General features: G+C 37.8%; 1 protein-coding gene across 3 annotated transcripts in view; it reads right to left on the bottom strand.

The window, feature by feature from the left end:
• Tusc3 (tumor suppressor candidate 3) overlaps positions 1-26,301 on the bottom strand; it is a 142,018-nt gene that overhangs the window by 29,303 nt on the left and 86,414 nt on the right. For 2 of the 3 annotated variants that reach the window (XM_032919424.1, XM_032919425.1), the window contains exon 6: positions 16,344-16,433. The exons of the other annotated variant lie outside the window; for it this stretch is intronic. In XM_032919424.1, the coding sequence (XP_032775315.1) occupies positions 16,344-16,433 (90 nt within the window). The remainder of the gene's footprint in view (positions 1-16,343; positions 16,434-26,301) is intronic. 3 annotated transcript variants of the gene reach the window in all.

Genomic DNA, 26,301 nt, shown 5'->3' on the forward strand with positions numbered 1-26,301 from the left:
TAGCTTCAGCAGTAGGGCAAATGTAGGAGACTAAAGCTATAGAAACAGGAAGGGAAGAAGTCAAAGAATCTTTGTCAGACTTAGTGCTTCTGTCTGTAATGGCCTAGTGACTGAACTTCCAGCTTTGAACCCTGCACATCTAATCAATCATGACGTCATCTGTCTTATATCTGTCAGCTTAAAGTGAGAGTAAGCTCCTCCACACCACTGATTCTGTCCCAGTGCTTAGCCTACGCTGCTTAGAAAATGGGTGTTTTAGTCCTTATTCTTCAAGTGCTCTACTCCTAACTCAGAAAGTTCCCAGGTGACCATGATTCATCAGTCTACTGCTCAAAAGCCCTGAAAATGACATTCCTCCACAATACCTGAGAATGACTCGCTGTGCTTCAGTGGAGGAGAAAAAAGTGACCGTGAAACTGCACATTTGCAGAAAAAAAACACCATGTATCCATAGGACCCCTACTCCTGCAAGGCAGAGAGACAATCTGTCCTTTAAGAACTGTACTTGGCAATCTTTAGTTTATGAAACTTAGATCTGAATCTAATTGTCTCCCCGATGTGCAATTCCCATTTTACCTCTGCAAGGTTCCTTAATCTTCTTCCTGAGTGTAATCATGGAGTGACTATATTCTAATTGTTTCATATGTTTAATCTTGATTTTAAGGCCAGAACACATTTTACCTCTTTGAGCAAAGACTCTCCAATTTGTCTTACAATATATCATTTGTTTGTAAAATACTATGATACTTACTGCTTGCCTACTAAAGCTCTACTTTAGTCACAGTGATGTCTGTATGAATCTTAAGCCCAGATTGTGATCAATTTTGGAAGAAAAAAAATTTACACAACGAGTTTAAATTCCTTGTTGTTTTAAAATATAATAACTATCAACTGCGTGCTTTGTTATTTTTTGTAACCACTTATATACAAAATACTTTTATTCAGAGTATAATAGAAAATGGTTACAAAGATGAATGTATGCTTAGTTTAAGCAAAATACTTCCTTTCAGGTAAAGGGTGGTGGTGCATGCTTTAACTCCAAGGACTTGAAAAGCAACGAGAATCTTTGTGATCTGGAGTCTCTGCTTAGTACATGCTCAAAAGTCAATCAAAAGTATATCTCCACATACAGCTACAAAGCATGCTATATTAGGAGTTAGTGTTTTGTATATTTATAGGAGAATAGTAGCTTTTACTTAATATCTTACTTACAAATTGACTTTATTGAATACAGTTCAAGCTTAAAACCTTTTATTATTAGGTTGAAAAGATAGTTATAAAACTCTTACTTTTGATAATATCTAATAGAATTATAAAGTTCCTTTTGAACATGTTTTTCAAAAGAGCTGACTGAGTCATCAGAAAGTGGATTAAGCTGAAATTAGCAAACAGAGACAAAAGAAATTGTGCATTTACCATTCATACTAGGAAAAAGGTTAGAAATACCTGATTGGGATTAACATCATACACTTTAGGATAGATCATGGCTCTTCATGAGTTTATTGCAGAATCATGCTTTCTACATACAATCTAAGATCTGTATGATAATGTAGAAAATCTAAGGTGATTGAAGATTGTATGGCTGGAAAGGAACTGAAAAGCTGTTGCTTTAATTGTTCAAACAACATACAGCGACATCATCACAATAGACTGTAGAATTCAAAATAGAAAATTCAAAATAAAATTATTCCATATATTGCTATATCATTATTTATATAAAGTTATATCATAGGTTAATTACTCAAATCTTTATGTTTGAGGAAAGGACTGCAAAGCAATGCTTATCTTACCTACAACAATGATATCTTTCTAGAAATAATTTAATAGAGACATTATTTCAAGATATGCAATGTAATTTAATAAATATGGTGTCTTTAAAGTGCCTTGTATCACCAATAAGATACAGACTAAGGTAGGCAAATTACTCTAAACAACTTCTGTAGCTCTCATGAGAAGGTAATTCCCTTCAAGACAGAGCTTCATAAGAAGAAATTTCATCAGTAACATATAATTGGTTAAATGTATTTTAAAGAAAAAAATTTCCAATGGAGCCTGTAAACTATTATGATACATAGTTCAACAGAATATTAATATCCTGGATAGATAGAATTATGTACCCACAGGAAATTTCTATGTTAGCAGTCTGAAGTCCTGACCAGATGGCTATTAGTGGACAAAAGATATTTACGTAATTCGGTTATTATTGTGAGCCCTAATTCAACAGAAGAAAGCATCCTCAAATAAAAAGGACAGACAGAGGGAGAAAACCATGCCCAGCACAAGAAGTTACATCTGCAAACTCAAAGAATACATGTGGAGTCTAACTTACTGATAAGATTCTGGTAAATACATTTATGTTGTTCATCAGTGCATGTTCATTTTGAGAATGAAAATATCCATCTGGGTATTTTTTTTTTTTTTTAATGAGAGGACAGGAAGAGAAATGTAAAAAGCCAGGCAGGACTGAAGATCAGAAGAGGCTGCGCTAAGGCACAGACCTCAAAGCAGAACTCTTAAGTTTCAAGCTTAAGGCCTTGCTGTTGGATCTCAAGATCTGATGAGTGTTCTAGGAGTTTCCAAATAAATGACTAATAAAGTGTTTATAGAAGTACAAAATGTAAAATGTTAGCAGAGAGTATGCTGAAACTATACAGTTATGGGTCTTCCAAAAAAAGCGAAAGATCTATTTTAAGTGAGGACATTAGAATATGTTACATAATCTTTACTAGCCTTTAAGACCCCTGGATCATATTTTCCAATCAAATTATCAGGTGATTCATTCAACCCAGCTTTGTAAAGTGAAGACAAATAATACATTATATATATCATTCAACCCTATGTAATATAAATATAGCAATACAAGGAAATTGCAAATCAACTTATTTTTCTCTAAGAAGGGCTGAACAATATTCACACAACATTAACTGAAATTGATATATCATGTTTTTGCTGCTGCCATATTTTTCTTAAAGTTCATAAAATTAGCTTCTTGTCTATAATTTTTGTTCAGTTCTCTAAATATTTTAAAAGCATGAATGTATTAAAGACAAAAAGAGAAAAGGGTATATGGTTTTACATATATTACTTCCAATCCCACTGTAAATTTTCAAATGAAAATCTCTTTCAATGTACAGGTTAATATCTATACAGCATTATGTATACTGATATAAACCAAAATCAATTACATAGTTAACAAAAAGAATACTTATCCTCCAGTATTTTTCTGTGCTTTCAGAATGTCTATCTTGTTACCTTTCCTGGGAGAATAGATGAAATAACATTCTCCCCAAATCCGCTAATATACAGTAACTTGCAAGGTGATTTTATTTAGAAGCAGATGTACACAATGTTAAGGTATCCTTGTAAGAGACAGCAAAGGGCATAGAGAAAACAGAACTGGTTGTGAGGCAGAGAATGCAGTGGAGTATCAACAAGTCAAAGAATGCCAAGAACTTCAGACAACTATCGGAAAATAAGTTCCCGTGACCCTCCAGAGAGGCAACCCCTGCCAGTCTACGTGCGTGTGGATATCTGGCCTCCTGAACTGAGAACAAAGTCCCTGTGGTACAGTACGCAGTGTGTGGCACTCTAGTATGGCAGCTTTAGAAAGCCAACCCACCATCACCCACTTGCCAAGACTCTGTAGAAAGCTAAGTACCTGGGCTTTCCCAGTTCTCCTTGTTGCTTTCTAAACTCAAATGCAGAAAGGTGTCCAGTTCTCCTACTACAAACATACCTTCAACTTCATGTTTAATTTTAAGTGAGGTGGAAGGTGGGAATATCATTATCAATCACATCCTTCCTACCCTAACACTGAGCATAACAAGTCAAACTGGTCATCATTCTTCAATGCCCAATATTTAGAAGATATAATAGGTGAACAACTATTACTTTCATAATCTCCACACTTTATGGCATCTTTCCCATTGAATTCAGTTGACTAAGGAGAGTGAATAAAGGTCCACCACAAGGCTGAAGAGAAGACACCAAAGTCCAACAACTTCAAACCATCGTTTTCAGTGTGCACTTACCCAATTCAATAGTGCTTGGGATAATAAATTCCCAACTATCTATGCTCTATATTCAACTAAATTTTTATTAATTTGCACAGGTATTATGAAAGTGACAGACTCTTAAAGATAAGGAAACCATCAGATATGAAATCAGGGTGGCTGAACAGATTTGGTATACTAGTAAACAGTGGCACTAGGCTTTTGGAAGTATGACACCCAAAATTATTCTGGGAAAAAATAGAGGTCCATCTCTGTAGGTTGATGTCAAGGCAATACATGATTGGACAGTAGAGAATGGGGCCAGGACATAGTTTTCGTAAGGCGAGAGAGGAGGAAGGAGAGAGATCAAGATGGAGTCCACGGAGGAGGATGGTTCGGATTTAGGTGAATTAGATTGATTTTATCTTGTCTAGGTGGGCGGTTTGTATCTTTATCAATTGGCAGTGAATTTACTGTATGGATGAATTGTGGATTGAGAATTTAACATGTAAATCTAATTGCTAAATTACAGGCTTCTGGAACTTTGATTTACCAGGCTAAAGAGGACAACGTGTGAAAGAAATGGCCGAGAGGCAGTTGGAGCGTGCGGATCTGGTTCTATTGCTCACTCAGAGAACACGCAGGGCACACAACGTGTGTGTGTGTGTGTGTGTGTGTGTGTGTGTGTGTGTGTGTGTGTGTGTTAGGTGTGGTAACTACCACCTAGGAGACTGTGCACAGATGGTGGCTAAAAGGGAGACAGTGGGAGTGGGCAGCTTGCAGACCTCATGGCAGAGTAGCAGCCGGAGCTCGTGGATCCAGCTCGCGCGAACTGATAGCAAATGATCCTTTTTAAATTTTTATCACAACACATCTCTTTCAAAATATGTATGTTAACTATTTTTATACTGCTCTATGGATTTCCCTATACCATTTCCAATAAAGGAATAAACTAGAAAATAAGTTCAGTTGAGCAATGTTTCCTCAGAAGTATTTTGGTTTCTCACAGTGTTCAGACAGTCATCCTCAGGTCATATTCTTGTGCTTTCAAGAGTAGGGAGTAGATGTATTTCATGCATACAAATGAAGTTATGGAATATTTGCCACTGTATTCATAGTTTATAGTGCAACCCTCACTTCAGCATGAGCAATACGAAATTTTCTGTTTTAATAACAATAACATGGTCTCCTTTTTCCTGCCATATGATTTGAAGTGTGTCTATTAATAATCAAACCTGTTTTTTTCCATTATCTGCTTAGATGAGAAGAACACAGTCGTCAAGAATGATTAGAAAGGCCTGCTCTTGTCAAAGACCTAGGTTTGATTCCTAGTAGCCACGATCCAGAGGATCGATCCAAGGCTTTCTTCTGAACTCTGTGGGCCAAACACCCATAAATATAAAATGATAAAAAAGAACTTAAAAACTATTACAAGATAGTATAAAAGGAATTTGCTTAATTAGCTGACCTAGAGACAGAAGTTCAGTCTCTGAGTGGATGTGCTTGTTTCATTATGTAAGTTATATTTTGTATCATTTCCTGAGAACAGCACTTCAAACATGGGGCTTTTCCTAAAAAATCATGTCTTCTTCTGTATTCTTAACTGACTTATTGTTAAAATAAGAATAGACCTAGTTAAAAGATGAAAATAAGCAGATATATCATATTATAACGTCATAGCTAGCAGCTCCTCCTCATTTATAACGAACCAGAAATTCACTGGAGTTCTGCGACAATGGAGGAATACTCATGCCTGTGCTTTACAGCCTAGTGTAGGGGGCTCCAGGACAATTACTTCCCTAGACATTAGCAATGCTAGAATGTAAGGCACTCGTCCATCCATAAGATCAGTGAGTTTACGAAGTAGAAAACTACATGAAAACTTAAATGTGGGTGTTGCTGTGTTATATCACAGGAGGCGGGGCTTTGTAAACTGGTTTCCCTAATGAGGACCAGTGAGAGAGGCTAAGCTTCTCTCTCTCACATCACTGTCATGTGGCTCGCAGGCGTTACCGCCCGCAGGAAGCACTGACTACAGATTATGAGATGCCCATGGATTATTTTCTGACATATTACAGTTATGCTGGAGGACACTCAGATTCAGTCTTCTGCGAAAATTTCTATCAGAGCATGTTACCAACAGTCTAGTAAGAATTACTTTACAGGAAATTGGTTAGTTCTAACATTTGCAAAAACAGTTATGTAAATGTTTTTACTCAAAGTTATGTTATGTAAAATCGAATATTGTTTTAGCTTTTGATAGCTAATTAATTTCATGGTATAGTATAGTTCTTCTAACTTAACCTATAAATGGCTTCAAACTTTTGAGAAGCTAAGTTAGATTCATTAGTGATTTAAAAATTATAAAAATTACATTTATTTAGTGTGTATGTGTACACACACACACACACACACAAACTTTCACACAAGACAAACCAATGTCACTGTGTGCTAAGCTAAGCCTGCTAAATGTGCAAGAGAGAAGGGGGAAGGTGCAGAAGACAGAGAGATAAAGACAGAAAGAAGAGCGTGTACACACAAGCACACGAATCGGAACGTGGATGCAAAGGAAGCAGTTATGGAAAAGCAAAGGGGAAGTCTGCTCTTTGCGAGCCAGGTGCAGCACCTCAGCCAACTGCCAGTGAGATTTAAGAACCTGTACAGCTAATGAGGCCCTCTTGGTTAAAAAAACACAGGAAGTGGCAGTTCTGAACGCATTAGATGATCATTCTCAGTGTGGGTATTTCGCTAATCCCACTGTCTCACTTCAGATTTGAATCTAGTCTTTCTGAGAGTCTACAAGCCCTACTCCAGCATTCTTCTCAAGCCCTGCACCACCAAGTGCCTCATTTACTTCTCCAAGCAGGCCATTTGGCAAAAGTGAAAGCTCTGAACAAGGCACACAGCTTACATTTCTTAAACTGCTGCTGTTGGGACAACTGAATTAACAAATATCCGAATACAGAACAGTTCCAAGCTACCGTTCTCAGCACCATTAATCCATTTACAGTAGGAACAACACTGAAAACTCAAATGCTCTAACTCTATTGTAAGCCAAACTATATCAAATCTGAAGAACTTCCATTTAGTTAAGAAAAAGGTAATTGACGGTGTAGTTTATTTTCATTTTCTTCCCATAACATTGCAGACGTTAAAGTTGTATCTAGCATGGTGTCCTCTGCTGTAGTACCCTGCTGTTTCTTCTACAACCCGAGTTTCTGGAGTTGAGAAGACACTCCCTGTTCTAAGAACAAGCCACATAATCTCATGGAGATACAGTTGGGGACTCTACATGCAAACCCCCAGCAGTTTACAATATGTTTACAGTATGCAATGCCCACTTTGAAGACCTGCCCTTGGTTTCAGGAGTAGTAGAAGGGTTTACCCTTCCCTGATGGAAAATGATCACCAAGCGCCAAGGATGCTCCGGCGGAGATTTCGTTAGCTCCCCATGTGTTTGCTGACAGCATCTCCAAGTCTACTTTTGAAGCTCCCTTTGTTTAAAGATGTTTACTTCAGGTGATGGCTTCTAGTTTCAGGGCGCAGAGGTTCTTTGTCACCCACACGACACCAATGCACACACATCCCAGTTCACTTTCAGAGTGCAGACAGGAAGCAGTACAAAGTGCTCTTCCTGTTGGTAAATAAGGCCAAGGCCTTTCTCAGCACACTTCCACCTCCTCTCCCTGTCACCGTCACTTCGTCTCTGGAAATGCTGAGACCAGACGAGCTTTGCATCTACAGTCTGCTGCAGCACGGCAACCTTGGTTCTGTTCAGCTTTGCTTGCTGTAATTCATTACTCGACGCAATATGGGTCTGGCTCTCCAGAGTGCAGACGGCATTTCTACTCCTTCCTGTTTAAGGCACCCGAACAATAAACAGTTTGCAACTTAAAGTCTGTAAGCATTGACAGTCACACTGAACCACTGAACCACAAACAAAGCAGCTGCTGAGGCACTGGAAACAAGAGGAACCAGAACTAGGAGGCCCAGAAGAGTCCAGGCAACCCATTTCATATATTTGCTTAGCTGGTATGAGAGAAGGAATTCTATGAAATTGCAGAGAAAAGAAATAAAAGGAAAATTCAAAGTACCATATGAGGTAGTAATAAATAGTTTTCAACTTAATATACTAGACACTAGACACATGCACACAAGCAAGTATGCACACGCACGCACACACACACACACACACACACACACACACACACACACACACACACACACACACACAGCCGACACACAGATCTTGCTAACTTCACACTAGAGAGCAAGTGCTTAACCATCCAAGTGTAGATGTAGATGGATCACCAACTACTGCTTAATAAGGAAGTTGTAAAAGCATTTCTAGAATAAAAGTCTGGTCATGGTATCATATAGATTCCCTGCCATCTATAAAATGTGTGTTTAAAAACCAAGAGCACAGCAAAGTGTGACCTGTGTGACCGTGAGGACAGTCTCTTTTCTGCACTGACACTGCTGCTCCATGTGGAAGGGTTCTCTTCTCATCACAGGGCCATTATCCTGAAAACACCCTAACAACCTGAAAGTCATCAACGACCTCTTGAATTATCGCTGAGAACTGACAACTTCTGTGTGGCTGACTGCGTAGTTTTAGCGTCAGGAAATCTCTGCCTAACAAAGATAAGAACGTGAGCCCAAGTAGTAGCAGCAGTGTCTGCTTCAGGTACCCTGTACAGATCTATTCACCACGGACAACAGTCCACACAGCTGAGCCAACACCTTTCTTCAAGAGTCTGGCCTTACAGAATCAGGGAATGACAAACTGTGTGTCACAATCCTTTCCAACGCCACAGAAGCTGCCTACTTTGTAAAGCCCACCTTATACCATTTAAGCCCAGCCTCAAAGATCTGGAAAGATTCCACTTTTAATTCTTTCTGAAGCAGGAAGTTCATAATCAGATTGTCTGATGACAGGGTGCGGAGTTCAACAATGATATGTTCCTACATACTTAACTACGTAACAATAAATGTTTCTGATGTAATTTTCTACACAATACACACTTTTATATAAAAGAAATTAAGCACTAGTCAAGTTTAAAATGTCTCATAAATGGTATGCAAGGATTGTAGGGATTTGAGTGCGCAAGTAACCAAACTGGAAAGCCAGCATGGGTCTCAGAGAAAGATCAGAATGCTGTAAAACCATCTCACAGAAGGCTAGATGCATTTCAAAAGACTGAAAGTTACATTTTCAAAATGACTTACTTAGTAGGTATATAAAATGCACAACTAATATCAGATACAATATACACGTATTACATATTTTTAAAAGTTCACATTATTGTAAACATTATTTTTCATTCTCTCAGTAGAAGACTTTATATAACATTGCCTAACATTCTGGGCTCCTGACAGAATTTTACAAGATTTGATGTAGGATTCAACCATTTCGAAGAAAGTGTTCTTTTCACAGTAATTGTTCCTTATGGAGCAAACAGAAGTATGACTACATTTTGCATATCCACAACACAGTTCTATTGTTTCACTCTTAAAAACTCATTACAGGGAACACAGCTTACTTTGCATACTGTACACTTCAGTGTTTAAGGGTAGAGTCAGGGAACAAAGTAAAGGAAACCAGCATCATATAGACATTTCAACATGATATGATATATATTGGTTATATTTTGATACAAAGATTCATCTAGATCTGACCTGAGTATCTTAGCTAAATACTAAACTTTCAAAATAAATGAAGTTTTAATATATATAACAAACTATACAGTTATAAGTATGAAGGCTAAACAAATAATGTTACAAAGCTAGGAATATTTATAAATAATAATCTTTATATTCTTTAGTCAATGTTCTACTGGTGAGTAAAACATAGTATATGTAATTCCATTATTTTCCCAAATTATTCCAAAAAAGAATAAAAAATATCAAACAAACAAATAAAACAAAGTTTAGGATAATTAATGAATGCAGGTAGAAAACCACTAAACTGTATACATAAGAAAAAAGAATAAAACATGAAATCTATCCCACCTAGTTATTTTGAATGCACTTTCTTTGGTACATTTTGTCATTTAATAAGTCTGCACAGCGTTCTAAGGAGAATTACAACAGTGAAGAACATTCTTGCTTTGTAGTCAAGATATTTTCACCTCATTAGTAGACATGTTTAGAAGTAAGATATATGATTAAATAAGAGATTTATAGCAAACAAGAGAATGCCAATCAAAATAGATCATATTCACTGAAACATATGAATGACTTTCTTTAAAAAGTTATTTCTGATCTATGTCAGAAAAGGGGGCTCTGGGAATGAAGAAAGGAATGCTACTGTAAACCACAGTATATAATACAAAACGTTACGTTTACCGTGAACGAGAATTAAACTCATAAATGTATCACACTCGCTGTCCTAACTCCATCACATGCTGTATTACTCAGTAATCTGAACATAAATGATTGATAATGGTTTGATGGCTTTTGAAGGAGGAAGGAGATGAAAGGTGGAAATTCAGAAGCTTAGGGAAATCCACAGACACATGAATTTTTACAGTATGATTTATGTAAAGAAATGTGAAGTCTCCCCAACACAAACCCATTTCATTCTCACCATAGCATTATTTTGAAATCTGGATCATGGAGAAAATAAAGCCTAATCTGGCCTACGGTGTAAAGCAAATGACTCTGCCTTCCTGCTGTTCTGACAGAAGGCAAGTTAACAAACGTGTTTCTTTAGATAACAGATGTGACATACGATATGGGGTTAAAGTTTATAGAAGGCCTCAGTCATATGAAAACACAAACTATTTTAAGGCAAATATTTAGAATTTATCCCAAATTTTCATTTTGGTGGGTATAGAGGTATCAGATAATACTGAGAAGACAGGCTCTGGATGATTAGATCCTGAAGACTTCACAACTACTATGTCGTGCCAACATGGTATCCTACATGTAAGTCTTCAGAGAATCCTTCCATCACTGACACTCCGAAGTTCTTATTTTTACCTTTACAGATATACATTAAAAAGCTCTTTCCAGATTTCAATTCATATGCTTATTAGTGATTTATATTTAATGTAAGTATGCAATTTTCTTGTGAGAATAATCTATGGTTTTTTAAGGACAACTGGATTCTATTTCGCACACTAATTTTTCCAAACCATAAAATAATTTTCCATAATTGGAAAACTTTAAACAGTGTGAAGAAGTTAATGAGTAATTCAACATTTACTCTGGGGAAAGCTGATTCCTTTTTCATTTGACTTTCATGCAGAATCAAATTTATTTTAAGTTTGTCAGAGAAAATTTAGTTCTATTAAAGTAAGACGTATTAAAATATATTCTCATTTTGTGGTTCTATAACAAGTGTATTTATTTTCAAGATTTTTTTCCTTTAATTTAGAAAGGAGAAAGAGAAGGGATACAGGGGGGAGTGTGTGAGTGTGTAAGTATGTGTAGGAGTAGGCTGTGATAGGTGTGCAAGGAGGTCACAGGACAGCTTACAAGGATTGGTTTTGTTTATAATTATCAAATGTCTGTCATACAGTACCTTATGAAGAGGTAAGGGTCTTGACTACATGGTCCCTTTAATGAACAATGTAGTACACAGAAATCTTTTAAAGGAAGCAGTTTACCTTGCTCACAATTTGACATGACACGGCCAGAGTTTAGGCTGAGAATACACACAGGTAAGGTTAACAATGACAGTAAATAACAGAGGGAGAGACAGGGTAAAGCATGTAAACAGTAACAGGGCCAGCAATTTTGTCAAAGCCAACTAGTCAGGCAATGCTATCAAAATTATCAGGGAATGGAGGGAAATGCATGTAAAGATCAGACAAATATAGTGTCACTTTAGTACATAACCACACACCCTTTCCTTGGTGTCCAGTGATACTGGGGCAAACACTTCAAACAATTCTACTGTCAACCCCATAGTGAGAAGCACAGTTGTAGAGACGAGCCCTCTGCTGACCCACTGCACCCCTCACATTCATTTCTAGTTTATAGGTCCCACAATGTAGCGGCACCAATGTAGCTGTACCTGAGATTTAGTGCACTCTCGAGAAATGTTCACTGCACAGAAAATGAAAGATGAATCGAGTAGAGGACAGAAATCCTAATATAAGTTTCCTGTCTATCTTTTTTATATTACTTTTATTTCACTTTCTGACTTTGTTGGTTTTTTTCAATGTACTGATGAGGTCAGCATTACTGTAGATAGTACTGAAGAGAATTTGTAAACATTTTTAAACAAAGTATCACAGTAAGTTAAGTACATACAATTTCCAACTTTTAATTGGAGATGAGATTACACTCTAAGACCCTCAAAGGTGTCCTGTGCGTAACGTCTGCGGAATGAATGTGACGCACGTACAGATGGAAGTGTTCAGTGGTCACTGACGACGACTGCAGCCTCCGTCAGCAACAATGGCACTTTACGACTGTTTCACATGCGTTCACATGTGAGCGGAACACTGAGAACATGCATAACTCATTTGCAAAGCAGGGACAAGCCCTGGTTTATGTACAACCAACATCCACCAATCCCAGGCGAGAGCTGACATCTTGAACAGAAGGGTGTGTTTGTTGGGAGTGGGAGTAATAACCTAGGCATAGCCTTTATTCTATGTTATGCGTTTTTCTTTGAGATGATTATTTCTCCACAGAAAGCATTTTCCCCCAGTAACCATGAGTTGTATAGTTTCCCTTTAGCTACTCAGTAATGATTGCTTCTGTGATGGCTTTCATGCTGTTAAGAGATCATTAGTGCTTGACTTGTGCGACTACATAGCATCTTAATAGTGAGAAACAAACTCGCAATCACACACAGCTCTCTCCTCCTACAGTATTAATTCTGCTCATATCCATTCACATTGAAATAGTACTTTGCTTATATTTTCACCTTAAGTATGTGTTATTTCACAATATGTGAAAATGTGAACAAAACACTGTATTCAAGATAGCATTTATTCATAAAGCATTGAAAATGAAATAAAACACTCAGCATGTTATTTTGTTTTTAAAACTGGTCTGGTCTTTTTAGTCCAGTTAAAAACTCACCTAATTATGGAGTAAGAAGTTCAGAGGTGACATGTCATCTATCAATTACATGCCATTTCCTTTACGTTATAGACTACAATAGCATTGATACATACATATTACCCCATGGGAAATCCCTCTATGCACTTGTACGTGAAGAAAGATAAGATCCCTAACAACAGCATGTGACTGGCTCTGGATAGTGTGGGCAACTGCAGCAGTCCTTTAGCTGAACTCCGCTCAGCAGGTCTATGCTGGGTTTAGAAAGTCAGCTATCAGATTTCCTCAGACCTACAGGAGCGGTTTTCTCGCTTTATGGTCGCCATGTGGAATGGGTAATTTTCCTATTTGTGGCTACAGTTTGTATTATTGGACATTTAGCAGTCGACTGGCCTTAAGCTATCTGACATGAGAGTTGTCACTGCAGTTATAGCAGCCACAATATACCTAACCATTCTAAAAAGCCATGCTGGGCTGCATGGCTTGAGTTCTACAGTTTGGGCATCTTTACATGAAATGCTGTGTGGCAGGAGACATCAGTCTGATGTGGAATAGAATATACAGCCCTCCTCATGTACCTGCAAAGTTTCATAAATGAGGAAACGTTACATCCAGATAATGTTCACCTAATAGTTCAGATTCTAAGCTTGTGGAAAACCTAACAGTGAGCATTCAGTGTATGATTGCAAACTGCCCAGTAGTGCTACATGGGAACACTGGCTGTTTATGCTGGGGATCAGAGGCCCGCTATCAGGCCGTAGTGAGCAGAGCAAGAGTACTGTTCGGTCACGGATACAGCAGCCTAGGAAGGCATGAAGAACATGAGCTGGTCAGATAAGACACATGAGCTGCAGCATGTGAAGTCCACATACCCCGGTGGAATAGGACATACACTGATGGAAAATTAACAATGGAATTCTGAGATGTCTGTGAGCACAGAACTGAGCAAAGCCCTGATATCCATTCCAATAGAAATTACTGAGAAGTTTTAAATTTAATTTTCACAATACTTCTTAGGATTTACTATGGTAAACTCATTTATAAAACCTAATGTGGAAAAACTGTACCAGGTGTTGTAAACCATATAGTTTTAAAGATTTACTTAAAGCTTCTATGTTTCAAAGGAATCTTATAGTATGGTATGCAAAGAAAAGTCTTCCTTTCCTTTTCATATTTTACAAACACACACACACACACACACACACACACACACGAACACACACACGGACACACACATGGACACACGCATGCATGCACACATACATACATTATACACTGAGATATATTCTCACCAATGTTAACACTGTATGATTCATGTAGATTGAAAGAGAAGCCACCTGATGACTTACTGTATGGCCTCTGCCCTTCATGGGAGCAGCTGCTCTTTTGAAGACTAACATACAGATTAGACTTGAGCATCAGTAAATGGTACCCGAGAACTGATATCTTTACTTGTCTGGTTTCACTTTGCATTACTGTTGCATGTAGAGTAGCTTTGCTATATGGCCTCACTGTCTCACCTTACAATTTCCCTGTGTACTCTGCTGGCGGACGTTCAGGGGATGTTAGCGTGAGGACTGAGCACGGAGCTATTGCTATTGTACATTCCAGCTGCAAGTCATACACAAATGTGCCCTATGGCTTAAAACACAGGGCCATGGAGCGTGATCTAGAATGTTACCTAATCGTAACCTTTAAGATACATGAAACAGTTTACATGCCAGCTGGTGAAAGTCTGAGTGATATCAGAATTGCTGATTGGGTGAACGGATGCTAGCGCCTAGTCAGAGTGTTAACAGTGACATACGAGGCAGCTCACTAAGACTGAACTCACCTCATGGACTAATGGCAGAGAATGTTTTCACAAGAACCTTAAGGTGCTTCTTAACTATTGCTCTGTACAGCAAAACAGTGACTGATCCATGAAGCTAGTCTCAGAAAGGGTTGTTCCTGTCGATGGACTGACACGTACGTGACTCTTAAGCTTTGGAGCTTTTCATCCAACATAAAAATCTAAGGTACTGAGGAAAAGGAACCTGGAAAGCACCTACTATCCCCTCCACTAATCGGATGACACTCGGACATTGCAGAAGACCAGAAGGCTGACAAAAACACAGACACTACACTGCATTCCTGAGGTTCCAGATGAGAGCAAAGACTCCATCAGGACCTGGACTAGAGGCCAAAGTGCTACGTTTTGTCATACAGCTTACCTACAAATTTGAGTGAGGATGAACTTTAAAGAAACAGGCTAATGGTCTAACAGTGCTCAGACTTTCGAATGGTTACTTAAAAAATAAGAAGAAGAAAGAACAAACGTAAACCTTTCTTCTTGAGCTGTTCTGGCCAAGTATTGTGTTTGCAGCAACATGACAGTGACTATTACTGACTACACACTCATATATGTACATGAGGAGGACGGAGGGTGTGCACCGTCTAAGGTATTCCAACAACTAATCCAGGGAACAAGGTGGGGATTCAGTGATAACCACGAGGAGTCTACGGACCTGAATGAAAATGAACCGCACCTTCAAATATTTTTAGTATTCAGAAATGTAACATTAAACAGTCAGGGGGATGTGGCTTATGCTAATGTACTACATTACTTCTTTCCAAAGAAAAGGAGAAGGGAATGCAATAGGCCGAGTCATGTGAATTTGGGAGCTTTAACTAATGTCAAGTCTGCTCATTATTTAATAATACAAACATTCTAGAAGTTTCTCAAATCCACTTTTAGTTCTGTACCAAAGATTTCTTAATACTCTAATATGTTGTTAGAATTCTTAACAATATGTAAATTAACCTATGAAGGTTAAATTTAGGGACACTAGGTATAACTTGTTCAATTTTTTTCTCATGGTGTGAGGTAACAGAAACTTACAAGCTTGTACAAATATCATAAATGTATGTGTGCTTTCAGTAGTGTGCACAATTTTAAGAAGTCAGTGATAAAAAGGTCCTTACCCTAAAGAAATACATACTGTTTACGCCCTGTGTGCATATGTGTTTATACATGTATGCATATGTGAGGTGCATATGTGTTTATACATGCATGCATATGTGAGGTGCATATGTGTTTATACATGTATGCATATGTGAGGTGCATATGTGTTTATACATGTATGCATATGTGAGGTACATTTGTGTTTATACATGTATGCATATGTGAGGTACATGTGTTTATACATGTATGCATATGTGAGGTGCACATGTGTTTATACATGTATGCATATTTGAGGTGCACATGTGTTTGTACACGTATGCATATGTGAGATGGGAGCAGTAAATGAAAAGATGCTTACAATATCTATGGATAGAAATGAAACTTACCACTTGTCCATTGTGTGGGTTCTTATGAGCATATGGAGGTCCACGGATATGGTTCCACATCTGGCCAGACGTCATAGCAAAGACTATACACTGAAAACCAGGGCACAACATTTCAATACATAAGCCAGGGAATGCCAGGATAATGCATATTTTAAAAGTAATGCTCATCTTTAAACTACCATTTAAAAATCCTGTATCAGCTCCCGCAATTAAAAGAAAAACAAATTCAGTTCCTATAGTATCCTGGGTAAATTACTTATTCTCTCTGAATCTTTAATTCCATAGCTTCCATAGCTATGAAACTAATTCTCCCCAAGAGATATGGTGATGCCTAAATGACACAAAATTTTGTTAAGTACCTGACAATGACAATCTGAGAACATTTGACAACCTGGCCCAGTCCAAAAATCAGCTCAGACATGACATAGAGGTAAAATGGGATCCTTCTTTCTAAACTTCATTTGCACTCGTTAGGACTATGCAAAGTTCAAGTTCTTAGGTACCACATCTGTATGTCCACTAATACTTGGTTGCATTCAGCAAAGTGCCTCAGTACAAATCCAGATCAGTGAAAACGGGGAAGTTAAATACTTAAGAATACTTCCTCGAGATATTTTTGTATCTGTTGGCTCAATATGAGAAAAATGTATTTAGAAAAGAAATCCCAATGATAACAGAGCATTACAAAGGAGAATGGTAATGAACAAGAAGTTACAGATAAATCGCTCACGATTACTCATAAGTTCTCTTAAAACATTATTTCTAAATCCATAAATTTGAAAACGCCTCTAAAGTAAAACGTGTGCTTTGGGTCATACTCAGTATTCCATAGGCCCTGTAATTTGTCCAAGTACTCTTCATTTCCACTCCCTGGGTTTGGTAATTATCTGTCTCCATGAGGGTTAAAAATAGCAATAAACAGCCATCTAAACTTGCGTGGTTTGCTTGTTTATTTTGTTTTGTTTTTAAAAGAGAAAACACAAAGAGGATTCCATACACCTTTAGAGGATACGAAAACTCAGAAGACTAAGTTGTGGTTTTTTTTTTGTTTTCTTTGTTTAATTTATTTATATATTCACTTTACAACCCAGTATCAGCCTTTCCTCTCGAGTATACCCCGTCATGTAAGTCCTCCCCCTATTCCTGAGAAGGGGAAGCCTCCTCCGTGTGTCAATCCTCTGAACTCCCATCTTTTCACATCAAGCTGATGCAGTCTAGGCACATCCTCTCCCACTGAGACCAGTCAAGGCTGTCCATTTAGTAGTGCAGGACCCATGGGCAGGCAGGTAAGCAATAGGTTCAGGGGCAGCCTCTGCTGCAGTTGATGGGGGACCTCCATGAAAACCAAACTGCTCATCTGCCATATATGCACAGGGGCCTAGGACCAGCCCCTGCTGGCTCTTTGGTTGGTGATTCAGTTTCTAGGAGCCCCCAGGGATCCAGGTTAGGATTGACTCTATTGGTCTTCCTGTGGAGTCCCTGTTCTCTTCTGGCCCTTTAATCTTTCTCCAAACTCTTCCATAAGACTTCCCGAGCTCCATCTACTACTTGAGTGAATGTCTGCATCTCTTTCCATTGGTTGTTGGGTGGAGCCTCCCAGATGACAGCTATGCTAGCTAGGCTCCTGTCTGCAAGCACAATGGAGTATTATTAATAGTGTTGGGGATTGGTTCTCGCCTATGGGATGGGCAGTCATTGGTTGTCCCTTTCCTCAGATTCTGCTCTTAGTCCCTGTACACCTTACAGGCAGAACACATTTTGGGTAGAAGGTTTTGTGTGTGGGTTGCTGTCCTTGTCCTTTCAATGTCTTATCTAGCTACAGGAAGTGGCCACTTCAGGATCCATATGCCCCACTGCTAGAAATCTCAGCTAGAGTCACCTCGCTAAGCCCTCTGGGGCCTCTCCCTACTCCAGGTCTCTAGCACATTCTCCTCCCTCAGCCAATCCACTTTCTCTTTCCTCTGCTCTCCCTATATATGATCCTCCCACCCACTCTGCTCTCATCCCCATCCCCTCTTCCACCCAGTTCTCTACTCCCATTGACCTCCAATATCTATTTTGTTTTCTCTTCTGAGGAAGATTCGACCATCCTCTCTTGTTCTCTTCTTGTTATTTGGCTCCTTTAGGTCTGTAGTTTATAGCATGGGTATCCTGTACTTTATGGCTAAAATCCAATGTATATGTTAGTGCATACCATGCAAGTCCTTTTGTGTTTGTGTTACCCCACTCAGGATATTTTCTAGTTCCATCCATTTGCCTATAAATTTCATGAAGTCATTGTTTTTGATAGCTGAGTAGTACTCCATTGTGTAGATATACCACATCTTCTGTATCCATTCTTTTGTTGAGAAATATCTAAGTTGTTTCCAGTTTCTGGCTATTACCAATAAAGGTGCTATGAACAAAGCTGAGCAAGTGTCATTGTGGTGTGATGTAGCATCTTTTGGGTATATGCCCAGGACCAGTACAGTTGGCTCCAAAGGCAGAACTATTCCAAATCTTCTGAGAAACTGCCAAATTGATTTCCAGAGTGGTTGTTCAAGCTTGCATCCTTGCTCTACCACCATGCCAGCATGTGCTGTCTTTTGAGTTTTTAAATCTTAGCTATTTTGATGAGTATAGGTGGATTTTGAGACTACTTTTGATTTGTATTTCCCTGATGACTAAGGATATTGAACATTTCTCTAAGGGCTTTTTGGCTACTTGAGATTCCTCCATTGATAATTCTCTGTTTAGCTCTGTACCCTATCTTTTAACTGCATTATTTGGATTGTCAATATCTAACTTCTTGAGTTCTTTATATATTTTGGATATTAGCCCTCTACCAGATGTAGAGTTAGTGAAGATCCTTCCCAATCTGTAGGCTCTTGTTTTGTCCTGATGATGGGGTCTTTTGACTTATAGGTTTTTAGTTTCATGAGGTTACATTTATGAACTTTTGACATTAGTGCCCAAGCCTTTGGTTCTCTGTTCAGGAAATCGCCTGCTGTACCGACCAGTTCAAGCCTATTCCCCACCTTCTCGGTATCAGAGCTAGTGTATCCGGCAAATACAGTATTTTGGAAACTGAAGTCATAGTGGCTCACAAACCTTATACTTGAGGGGAAATCAAATATAAAACAATCTGACAATCAACTTGAGGTGGAAGGTATTTCTTGGGACATCTGTGTCACCTCCTCCAAGGCTCGCAGAACATCATACAAGAGCTAAAGAATAGTAAGGAGGGCTGTGCAAAGCTGCCTTCCAGATATGATATGGTGTCTTAACAGTGGACTTAGCAGCACAGCTACATGCACGAGACCTATACATACTGGACCAAACGTAGTGTCGTGTAACAATAGAATTTTAGGAAGGAAGATATTTTTAACTCCAGATAGCTACACTTCTAAACAGAATGAGTCACAAAAGGGAAGATTTTGTAATGACATTGAAAAAAACTAAAAAGAGCTGGAATGTTATTATTGCATAAGCAAGAAGGGAAAGACTCTAGCACATAAGGGAGAGGTGTTAGCCTCAGATGGGAGAGAAACCGCTCAGTGACTACAATAGCCCAAACACAAGGTTAACCTATCAAACATGGTGCTACAGGGTAGTCTGGGAATCTGTGTCTAATAGAAACATCTTCATTTGCAATTTTAACAAAAAATAAATGTACATTTAATGCCAGATCAACCATTCTTGTGGTATATGAATTTCTCTCGATACAAATACAGAAATTTTCCTAAGATTTCCATATTATAGAAGTCAGTCAATATCAGAAAATGTTTATTTTCAGAATTACCACTAAATTTGATACTAGGAACATGATTACATCTGTGATATATTAGCATAGCAATAGATACAAATGCAAACATTTTGTTAGTACCTAAGAGAAAATGACCAAATTATCTTAAACAGAGATATCAAAATTAATCCACAACATAATCTGTGGTAGGTTTTGCCAATTTTGCAAATCCCCTTTAGTTGGTTTATTCAAGAGTCCAGAAGCTGGAGTGATACACACAAAGGAACCTTCGGGAAAGCACTCTCTGCTGAGGCATACTTTCAGAAATCCAGGACTCAAAGTTGTGGCAGTTTTTACAAGAAACACGAAAATTCTGAATTAACTCAATCTTCTAAAATGCCAGACACACCAAATTTATTCCATCCATCTTTAAGCAAGACATGTTTCTTTCTTTCATCATACATGCTAAAAATGTTATCATTTTAGCATACTGCTTAATTTGGGATAACTCAACTCTTGCCACTAATGTAACTGGAAGTATTACTAAATGATACATTCAGAAAATGGACAATTCATGAAGAGATATCTGAGCCATCACAAAGCAGGTAAATGTGCTTTGTAAATGAGCACAGTATTATTTTACGACAAGAGTCTTCTGTGTTACTGCCTGACAATTGCTCGGACAGCCTCCTAAGAGAGGACAGTTCCTGAAACTGCTGCAGTAACTCAGTTCACACCCTTTCACAGATGCAATGAAGCTGTTCTCAGGAGCAAGAAGTAAATGCATATGATATGCCGGAGAAGCACGAGGTTAACATCCTCTTCAACACTTGGGTGTAGATGTGTATCCTTGTGTATCCTGCTTGAGGCCTCACAGTGTCACGTAACAATTTAACTTTATAATTCATTAGAGATTATGAAAGTTGAATGCTTTTTATTATGTTTAATGTAATTAGGACAGTAGGTGACAGCGCATAGGTTTTTTCTCTTCTTTTAGTGTTTGGTTATGTGCCTTACTGTTACCGTCTTGTTGAAGTTCTTTATACTTGTAGTTCAGGTACTTTGTTAAGTATAGAGAGCAAGTAAGCCTTAGCAGACGGGTGGTTTTCCTTATATTGTCTTCGAAGGATCACTTAGCAAACAGAAGTTTTTAAGGTTAACATAACTCATTTATTTCTTCAAGTACAGTTAGTTACTTTATCTTCTGTTCTAAGATATTCTTGTCTAACAAAGAATACCTACACATTCTTTTGAAAAAATTATGTTCCCAATTAGTCATAATTCATTTGCTCTCTTGTACATGTAGACACAAATTCATGGGATTTTCAGCCCCGCTGCATTGGACATCTGTCTTACAATACATGATTTTATAACCATAAGCCTGTTTGTACACAACAACTGTGTTCTCTCTCTCTTGCTATGAAATGAACATCACGAAATTACTAAAGATCCGCAGTGAATGCTGGTTTTGTAAGTAAACGTCAACCAGTCTAGCTTCTCTTCAGTGCTGCATCTATTCTAGCCCTTTGTATTCGTGGATCTAGTAGCACCTCTTTGCAATTGTCACAAAAATTTTCCTGAATTTTCTCACTGTGAAAATGCATACTCTGACAGAGTGGAGAAATCCAATCTGTGAAAACATACCTCTGCTTAATTCTCTTTCTTTAAAACAATTTCTTTAAATGTCATGTGGTAGCTGTCAGCTTACTTACCTTTTACTGCACTGATGAGAGTATTTCTTATGGATGATAATGAATGATTTCTCTAAAAATTCCCTTTCTTTTATAGAACTATTTAAATATTTTTATATTGTCAATGCATGACTATTGACTACATCAACCTTGCTGAATAACTCAATAGCTCTATTCAATCTCATTCATATCTCTTCTCCTTTTTTTTTTACATTTAGAACCCACAATAAAATCCATCTATATTCATGAGGACTGATGTATTATTTTCCTACTTTTAAATGTTGGTATCATAACTAGAAGTCAGTTGTTTTGTTTCAAAAACCTTAGAAAATCTTTATTTTTATTCATGAAAATGTAAGATAAGAATATTTCTTCTTAATTGTTTGGGAGAGTTAGTCACCTACTTTTTTTTCTTTTAATTTCATAGTTTAAGAGTATACTCAATAGCACAGAATGCAGACATTCTCTCTATTGGTGCCTTGATTTAGTATACTAAGTTTATTAAAGCTACTAAAGCTATAAAATGTATGAACTTCTCAACATGAGCCCTTCATGGCACAATACAAGTGAAAATAACTGTCTTAGGTTTCCATGGAACCTAAACTGTCTGCTCACTTAGCTTTCACTCAGTCAACACGTCCTTCTTGAGCACTTTTATATGCTCAGGACGAGTCTACAAGGATACGCTTTATACCTCACAGTTGTAAGGGATACAGACTTTTAGTCTTTATGCAGAAGGCAAACATTCAAGAGAACTCAACATATTGTAGCATCTGTTTTATAAATAGAAATTTCTAGAACCCTGTGTTAGACTAAGATAGACTTAACCATACTCCCCCTAGCATTTATTTTCTCATTTTTCAAAATGGGCTGCCCAGCTCCTGAGATTCTCCAGGACTCTCCAAGTGAGTTCCACACCACTGTACAGTTAGCAATACTAAGCAATGGATTTTAATAATATATTTTGATTTGTGAAAATGTTTCTCACTTTTACTATTTTTTTAAAAGAACAAAATAGAAAAACATGTGTTGTCATTTCTAAGTTTCATATTTTTCACAGAAATCTACAAGGCATCTGAATCAAACTTTCAAGTATTTTTTTTTTAATTTTCTTCAAAATATAAAATTCAAATAAGATCCCAGGTATTTTTCAGGACTTTTAATTAAGCAAATAATATCAGCAAAAGATAAATAAATATAGTCCCAGCTCTGTATTTGTGAATTTCCCATGAAAATTCTGCTAACCAGTCATTAGAGAAACAATTCTTTTTAAAATTTGACTACTTAGAAATAAATAGACATGGTTTCCATGTTTTTGTCCCTAAGTGGTAAAATATAAGAATTTACAAATGTACATAGTACTTAGTAATCTACAAAACTATTGTAATAAAAGTTATATACTAAGCTATGACATTTTACATCAAGGACACATGCAAGCACTTACAGATTATTCTATCTACATGAATCTGGAACCAATCCTCCACAGGTACAAAAGAATGTAAATATTCAGAAAAAGATGTTCACTATTTTAAGATTACGCAATTTTAATAATATTTATCTTTAAAATAAAAGAATGCACTTGAATACACCGAGACTAGACACATCTTTTCCTATAGTCTTTGTCCAGGATCCCATCCTTTTTTTCTCAGCTACAAACTCCCATCTGCCATGCTAGCCAGGGAATCAAGAGGGCTACGTTTCCTCTCTCTCTTTGCTACCAATTCCAACCCCTGAGTCCTAAGCCCAGTTTTGTAGCAGACCACTTGCTGTGGCTTCACAGTCCCCTCTGCCCTGATTTCCACAAGCTATACCTAGCTTTCCTTTCTCTGGTGGAGGATCTCTCTCTCTCTCTCTCTCTCTCTCTCTCTCTCTCTCTCTCTCTCTCTCTCTCTTCTAGGTCATCCCCAGTCCTCAGTGCCAGCTGCCAATACCTAGAAACACATTCTGCCTGGGACTAAGCATGTTTACACCTGGGAGGATCACAAAAACGTTCCCTACCATGCAACATAGTCAGTCACACTCTCCTAAGAACTAAAAGGGGCAACAGAAACCAAGGAACAGAAAAACCACCCAACAAAAACAAGGATACCAATAGCTAGGGCTGGGTTATAGTCACACCAAATGAAGACGCAGAGACACCAATGTAAAGACACACTCAGTACCAGCCAGGACAATATAGTCCTAAATGAAGCAAAAAGACTAGAAACTTGAACAGCAACCTCAGAGGCAAGCCTCACCAACAAAGTTACAAAAGAATAGGGGGCACTGAAGAAAAGACAGAAGAAACGGATACCTCAGTTAAAGAAAATGCTTTTAAAAAATACCCAGATACAAAATCTCCAGAAAAATCTGCAAAACTACAAAAAGATCATGTGGGAATAAGAATAGAGAAGAGAAACCCAAGTCAAACACACCGAAAATATTTTTAGCAAAATTGTGGAAGAAATTTTCCCTAACCTAAGGAATGAGGTCCCTATAAAGGTACATGAGGGCTACAGAATACCAATTAACAGGACAAGAAAAGAAATTCCCTTGCACATCATGATCAAAACAGGTTGCCTTTCTCCTTAGTTAAGAAAATTCAGAATCAAGTATTTTTTTTAAAAAAAAGTATATTCTAAAGATATAAACTCACTCTGGGGTACTGTCAGAATCTGGGGTTTTCCCTGTCCTTGGGAATGTCAGCTTCTATCAGTACAGGAGGCAAGGAGAGCTGAGATGACCGGGGTTCCTGAGCCCTGTGAGCACATAAGGTGAGGATCACACCAGGACCAGCTTCAGGGAGACTTTACCTGGGGTGATCTAGGCCTTATACAATTCGGGGGACTGGGGATAGGCATCCAGGATGAGTAAAGGCCCTTGGGTGGAGGAATAGGGTACCGAAATGCCTCATTAGCATGGGGAAGCACTTCAGGATTTAAGGTGCCAGCTGATTTGCTTCTTATCAGGAGAAAAGTTGATCCTGCAATCTAAGGCCAAGTGACATCCCTCAGGTAGAAATATAGGGGCGTGGGGGTGGCAAATTCCCCAGATAAGGTTAGAGAAGGAGAAGTCCTGCCAATGAAGGGGGTATCCCATAATGCTCTGGGCTCAGAGGTTATCAGGTCAATGGCAAACTTCGACCTTAGTTAGCAGAGTGTTTCCCCAAGAATTCTCCACAAATGTTCATTAGATTGCACATAAAAACGACCTGTTTAAAAAACAGGCATACCTATCTGCTAATGAAACAGATAGCAGAGTGAAGAAGTGTTTAGGGATATCTTTAAATGCCTACTTCTCTAAAAATTAACATCAAAAATGTTTCCCACTTGGAAAGGTGAACAACCAACCACAGAGACAGCATTTTATTAGTCAAAAGTTAAATACTGTTATTAAAATATTATTGAGGGTACTTTCCACCCCTCTGTAAAATCACAGCCATCCAATAACTTTGAATGTTTGTTCCAACAAATCATCATGTATTTAAAGCATAAGGACCTTTTCTGAATGTGAAAATTGTCTGAGAATTTGTAGTAATCTTCAGCCTTTAAGCTTCTCATAAAATCTAAGTGATTAAATTGATATAATTTTTGAGGTAGGAGAACCATCAGGGTGTGAGAACCATCCGCTAGTGCAGCTCATCAGCAGTGACAGTGAAGGGGCTTCTGCCCCACGGTGACGTACTGTGATAATAAGGCTGGCTTATTAGACTTTAATGGTGTCTTATCCTTCATGTTTTTAATTCTCAGATCCTTGGGATGTTTTCTTTTGTGTTTGAAATCAAAGTCACTATTCAGCACACTAATACTGTCTAGGTTAGCATGACAGGAATCTTTGAAAGACTATAGGACCATGGAGTTCTGCAGTATAAGTGACACACTACCCTATTTTAACCCATGCTAGTATTTCAAGCAACACTGATTTTTGAAAATTACATTTACATTTGTCCTATGTTCCTTAAAATTATACACTAGTATAGTTCAGTGTTTTATTCAACCATTCTACTTCTAACAGCATCATAAATCAGGACACAATCCTCTAAGTAAAAGGGAAAGAGTTAAATGAGTACCAATCAATGACCTGTACTCTGTTCCATAGACCATTGTTGCTTTTTATGAACTGGGAGAATTTAAGAATCATTATTCCTGCTCAAGATGCCCAAAAAACAGTAAAATCTACCTCTATCACTTCTGAAATTTAACTTTGAAGTCAGGAAGCTATCAGATATGTATGTGTAAATATCTCCAGAGCTCATTTCCTCTTTGCCAGGAAGTTCAAATCTTTCTGACTATTCTATGCATAAACCACTATGAATAACTTTCTCCTTTTTGCAATATATACTGCATTCTTATTCTAGGTGTGCACCAAAAGCAATAAAGTATAGTAGTAAACATAATTACTACCCTTATAAGACAGTTTGTCTAGAGGTAACACTACGTAATTCATTGAAAAGTATGTTTTCAAATGGATCAGCCATAAAACATACACCTCGTAGTTTCTAGTCTTATTCCTTACAAGAAAATGGTATGAAGTAGGAGGCTGAGGAGACAGCTTAGAGAACAGA

The sequence above is a fragment of the Rattus rattus genome, chromosome 13 (assembly GCF_011064425.1).
Source record: "Rattus rattus isolate New Zealand chromosome 13, Rrattus_CSIRO_v1, whole genome shotgun sequence".
NCBI lineage: Eukaryota > Metazoa > Chordata > Mammalia > Rodentia > Muridae > Rattus > Rattus rattus.